This window comes from Myotis davidii, unplaced genomic scaffold (genome assembly GCF_000327345.1).
Source record: "Myotis davidii unplaced genomic scaffold, ASM32734v1 scaffold1471, whole genome shotgun sequence".
Classification (NCBI taxonomy): domain Eukaryota; kingdom Metazoa; phylum Chordata; class Mammalia; order Chiroptera; family Vespertilionidae; genus Myotis; species Myotis davidii.
Genome location: NW_006284003.1, coordinates 790,717 through 796,971, shown reverse-complemented (window position 1 = coordinate 796,971; position 6,255 = coordinate 790,717). Strand labels below are relative to the sequence as shown.

General features: G+C 35.0%; 1 protein-coding gene across 3 annotated transcripts in view; it reads right to left on the bottom strand.

Annotated features, from left to right (window-relative positions):
• NFIB (nuclear factor I/B) overlaps positions 1–6,255 on the bottom strand; it is a 228,158-nt gene that overhangs the window by 21,568 nt on the left and 200,335 nt on the right. For 2 of the 3 annotated variants that reach the window (XM_006754228.2, XM_015568157.1), the window contains exon 9: positions 118–206. The exons of the other annotated variant lie outside the window; for it this stretch is intronic. In XM_006754228.2, coding sequence (XP_006754291.1) covers positions 118–206 — 89 coding nt within the window. The remainder of the gene's footprint in view (positions 1–117; positions 207–6,255) is intronic. 3 annotated transcript variants of the gene reach the window in all.

Here is a 6,255-nt window from a genome sequence, read left to right as displayed (position 1 = left end):
AGATGAGACAACTAAATTTTTAACATATATTTTCAATAAAGCTAGTTAAAAACAAACACTACAGCTCATGTAATTTTTAAAGTGTAAGTGTAGGGTTGGAAATAATTAAAATGTTACCTTTGCCAAGTAATTCCCAATGTATCCTCACTGGTACTGGGGTATAAATGCCTGCCGTTTTGATTCATGGTCCAGTCACAAATCCTCAGCTGTCAATTGAAACCTAGCAGTCAGATATGGATGGAGCAGTACTACAGTTTTTAGTATTTAAATGAACACATGCAAACGAGTACTGTACATGGCATTAACCTTACTTTCCCAAGAGGCAACTTAAAGGAAAAAAAAAAAAAAAGCAAAAGAAAACCTTACTCTGCAAAGCAAAATTCCTAGACTGTTTTTTTAGAAAAAGCTATTGCAATATGCTTCTCTATTAATTAAAGCATCCAAGAGAAACAAGTGCTTAGAACATAACAATTAGCCATTATTAGAGTACAAATTGAGCTGCAATAAAAGCAAACGTTAATGTTCAATAGAGAGATATATTTTAGAAAGAAAATTAAAAAAAGCTTTTTTAAAAAAAAATGCAACACACCAAGTAATCCGCACTGAGTAAAGGAATAACTTTAAGCATGCAATTTGCAAAACATGAAAGACATGCAGTTTAGAGGAGAAAAGGCCCCACCTTTTCAACATTGTCCCTGACTTGTGTTTAGAAGCGTCCAGGTATTCAGTTTTAGATGTTTGCTAACTGTGCTTTATTCAAAGTGGCATTGTTTAGAAAGAGTTGATAAGAATTTCTGCTTTTATTTTAACCTCACAGTAATGGCATTGAAAATACTTTACCACATCTGAATGGAGTGAGGAATGCACTGAATACAAGCTGAAATAAATTCTTCCCAGATCTCCGAATCATCAGCGCTGCCCTTCCGAGAGTGTTCAAGTAACCCTATCCAGCTCTGCTAGGGTAACAGCTGCCCTACAGTGCTAGCAGATTTATTGAAAAGATATATTGCTTATTTTTATGCTTAAAAAAGTAAACTTATCTGGCTTTGGGGGAGAAAACACTAGAAAATCATGGTGTTTATTCCTTAGATAGCTATGCTGTGAATTAACAGCATCTTGCATTGAAAGGATGACTTACAGCCACCCACCAAATCTTGCTTGCTGTTTCTCAGTGAGAATTTCTGAAAGATGCTGATTGGAGCCAGGGTGCCTTTGAACTTATGATAAAGTATTTTAATCCTTTCTGATAGGGTTATGGCAAAAAAAAAAAAATGGCTATTAAGAAGCTTTCTTTTTCTTGTTATGCTCTGGAGTTTCTACACACACTAAGTAAAAGTGATTTTGGCTTTTAAAAGTAATCACGTTTGCTCATTTTTCTACAGATCAATGAGGCTCCAAAATACCACCTAATATTTCTAAAACATGTGTTTTAATTATATTGATATTTCAGGTAAAGTAACTTGGAAATTTAAAGGACTGAAGAAAAAATCCACTAATGTAGATGATAAATAGGTAGACAGATGAATACATTGGTAGTTATGCCCATTCTGCTCAGGATATATGCCATAAAGAAGCCAAAAGTCAGTGGAGAAGGTAAAATAGAATAAAAGTATTCTAAAAATTGATCATAATACTTGCATAAAGGAGAAAATGTAGACTTGATTAGGTTTAAATCAAACAGAAGACAAACTTTAATATGGCAAGATTTTTTTTAAAAGTTCTCAAATTGGATCATCTAATCACAAATGCAATGTGATGGGGCAATCTGAAATTGTTTTTTCGGCAGTAACAGTGAACCAGGTGTCTCTTTCGAAAGACACATTTTTAAGCCGGTACTATGAAAATAATCTAAAACTGTTCAAGACACTTTGACTCTGTATAACGATTACCAAAGGGACCACTTACTGATTCTGCTCTTGTCAATGGAAGTCCTAGTTTGGAGTCCACTCAGTATTCCCAATAAGGGGCGGGTATATGTAGGCATAGCCCATGAGAATTCTGCTAAGTGTTAACTTCAGGTTAGTGTCTGTGGGCTCCCAGGTTAGACGGAAGTAGTTTTCAGAAGACAGTTTCTCAAAGCCAAGAGAAACTTAACACCACTCACTGATTGGCTTGCAGGCCCACAGACACCTGCAGGCATAATATGTTTCCTTGGAAGTATTAGTTAGTATTTTGTTGTTCATCTTGCTAACTTTTTCTTTATTTGTTTACCATCCCCCAAAAATGTCCAGTGGGCTACCTCTGGCCATGCGAGGAAAACTTAAAGTCTGTGTATGTCTGGGCTTTTCTTTCCAGAGTACTCTCAAACAGTTAAACCTGATCCGCAGCTAGTCATTTTTATCCGTATTTCAGACACATGCGATAGAAGTATTTTCTCCCAAATAAAGAATATACTTAAGTATATGCAAAATGGTCACAATTAGATTTAACAACAATTTAAATGATGAAGAAACTGGCAGGATATTCATTAGTATTGAATTAATTTCCTTTCAGTTACTGAAAACGTGAAAGACACTGTAAATTTATTTAGCTATAGAGTTTACGGGCTAGCATTGCCAACATTTTCAAAAAATTTCTGAGGAGGCATATTTATACGTGATTATATGTTAAAACTTATTGATATCAGGTTGCTTGAATAGGAGCCTCTCCAAGCATTTTTAAAAAATGTATTAATTATTAATTAATTTTGCATAAAGTATCTCTGAATTAGTAAACCTCCTGATAAAGTGAAAATTTGAAGGTGATTGCATGGGTAGGAGAAACAAATAATTAAAATAAAAACCACCTCTTCACTGAAGATTTCCATGACACTAATTCCCAATAAAATCAATTCCTAAGAATGTAGTTTGACCAAGATAGTACTGACTCAGCAAATTCTGAATAAATGGTAGGTGATAAAATGTTAATACTGTGTTAGTAAGTGTGACTAAGCATCTTATTGTGACATGTAAAATAATCTTGGTATTAGTATACTTCAGTATTCCTAACAAAAAAAGAATTTTATATTAGGCTTTAAATAAGTTTAAGAAAATAGGAGATGTTATTAGATATTGGTATGGTGATTCCTCAGTTTCTATCTTGTGAGAGTCAGTGTTATATAGTTTAGCTATCAACTCATTTTAATTATATTTTAAAACTTAAAATTTTGGGTGATATATAAGATTCAATAACACTCTTAATTTTTTCAAGTATTTTCCCTCAAAAATGTAAGAAATTACTTTCCCCCCACTAGTAATAAAAGTTAAAGCACCAGGTACACATTAGTTTAAAAATTTACTCTGTTAGCCCTAGCCGGTTTGGCTCAGTGGATAGAGTGTCGGTCTGCAAACTGAGAGGTCCCAGGTTCAATTTCAGTCAAGGGCACATGCGTGGGCTGTGGGCTCAATCCACATTGGGGACTTGCAGGAGGCAGCCAATCCATGATTCTCTCTCATCATGGATGTTTCTATCTCTTTCTCTCTCTTCCTTCCTCTCTGAAATCAATAAAAATATATTTAAAAAACTACTCTGTTAAAGTTTTGTGTTTGGATGTGTGGAGGATAGTAATTCTTACTTTTGTAACAATATAGACTCTTTGACCCACCTCACCATAGGCATATCCTTGCAGAAATGCCTGTCCACTCATACAGATATTTTAATTCTTTACTCTGTGCATACCTACTAGTATGGAATTACATTGTTTAAAAAATTGAGGTCAATTTTATAGTAAAACAATTTAGCCCGGAATTCCAAAAGCAAACCAAAGGTGAAATCAGGAGGAAGGTTCTCCGTGGAAAGGCCCTGAGTCAAAGGGTGAGGCTAGAGTAGCCCCGATACCAAGAGAGAAGGGAAGGGAAAGGTTCCCCTGCATGTGTTCCCAGGACAGACTCTATAGTCTCTGCGATGAGAACCTTGCTCCTCTCCCCACTCCCAACTCCAATGAGATTGTTTCAGAAAAACAAGGATGGGGTCCCTGGAGTTTCCCTTTAAAAACGGCATCAGGGGAATCACCTAAGATTCGGGTCATTATCTTTTTCTACACGACTATCAGATATGCAGTTAGATTATAGCCATGAAGAATCAATATTGCTTGGATTTCAAGTAAAAATTGGTTTCTTAAATGAGGACTTCTATTGTTTTGAACTAGGGCTTTTGTTAAATGCTTAGCCATTAGCTTTGGGAACAAAAGAAAGAAGGTAAGCAAAACCTTCTCCTTCGCTAGACTCAGCAAACAGTCTGATGTACCAACAGTCCCTCTTGGTGACAACAGCTCTCAGTTGAACTAATAAACCATTAAACTGTAAACAGCATAATCAACACAGGCAAATTTACCTTTTCACTTTTTTTTTTTAAGTTTACAGTGACCTCAAGGGAATATCTTAAAAGGTGTGTTTTATAGTCTCTTAGGTTTCTTCATTTCTCCAAAGAGCCTGAAGGAAACAGATTTTTTTTCGGGGGGGAGGGAAGGTGCTTTGGGGGGCACTTTAAAAGATTAATATTCTAATATTTCCTCTTAACTCTTAGACTAGTAGACTTTTATTTTATTACTATTATTAATTTCCTGCTACAGAGCAAAAAAAGGTCTCTGAATTAATAGGCTGTAGGATTACTAAACAAGCAAAATGGTCAGAATGAAATTAGTTATATATGGGACACATAACACTTACTTTTTAAAATATATTTTTATTGATTTCAGAAAGGAAGGGAAAGGGAGAGAGATAGAAACATCAATGATGAGAATCATTGGTTGGCTGCCCCCTACTGGGGATCAAGCCTGAAACCCAGTCACGTGCCCTGGCAAGGAATTAAACTGTGAACTCATGGTTCATAGGTCAACGCTCAACCACTGAGCAACACCGGCTGGGCAACACTTATTTTTAAAAAAAATAAGATATTCAAGGTTATCCTGGTTCCTTAAGTTACTCTCTTTTTTTATTGAACTTATTGGTGTGACATTGGTTAATAAAATTATTAAAGTTACTTCTAATGTCAATTTCTGAAACCCATGCTTCTTAATGTTTAATTTCACGAGCATGGTAGAATTAAGTTAAATGGGTCTGTATAGTCCATGAACTAAATAAACATTACTGGCCATAAATCATAAGTATTACAAAGTGAAAGGCTTCATTTTTAGATGGAAGCTATTTTAACTTGTAATGTTTAAGATTTCAAGGGGACTTAAAGATTGGGTAGTTCAACTTCTTCATTTTCCTTTTCAAAATAAGGATACAAGACAGCAAGGTTTAAGGATTTGTCTAAGGTTAGACATTCCGTGTTCTCCTCTGGACCAACCCCTTGATCCCTAGTCTCTGGTTCTCACCCAGGACACCAGTTTGCCTGTCATTGTTCCTTTCCTACTATATCCTTCATGTGCAGCCCAAGGATACTTAAAACTACAATGTCTATAATTATAATCTTCAGAATTTCCTCTACTCCCCTGATTCAACTTAGCTCTTTTAAGGTTAATATTTTCAGAAAGGAAGGTCACTTTTTCCTGGTGATTTTGTGGACTGAAATGTAAGGTTTCAGGGAATACAATTTTATGTTTACATTAGAATAGTTTATCGAGATATTAGCCTTTGATAACCAGGAAAGTAAGTTACTAAATAAATGAATGAATGATAAAAGACAGACCATTGAAGGTTTTTTTTTTAATTTAAGAACTAGCCAAATAACTAGCCATTATTTTGACTGAAACTTCCTTTAAATGTATTTCCTTCCCAGGCAGCATATGTGAAAAGTGACCTCTTATCCATTTACATACCTACCCAGAAGTCATATGATAGGGTTTTGCGTCAAGCTGTCAATTATGATAACAGACACAATAAGAACAGCCCGAGTGTTGATAGCCTGCTTCCTGACTTTATTGAAAAGTTTGTTGATAGTCCACTTGCGTCCTTTCAATTGCTTGTCTCTCATAAAAATAACCGAACTACCTTTCAGTGGTTTTCATGTACCTAACTTTGGCTTTGCCACTTCATTTGCCAGGACAAATATTATATTCTACCTAGTATATTAACTGATATATTTATTTTTTAAAAAATCCTACAGAGGTAAGTTATTTAAAGGACCATTTGGTGTAATAGAAATTTTCAGGGGAACAAAAAGTACTTTCAAATTCTAGTTTCAAAATTATATCAAGAAAACTGTTAAAGTATTTTGATATAAGATAGCCCAGTAATTGAAATGGGAATAATAGCATTATATAGTCATGCAAGAGATGTAAATGCTGGAGCTCAGGCACCACTGAAATCCATGCAATTGTGATCAGGAATG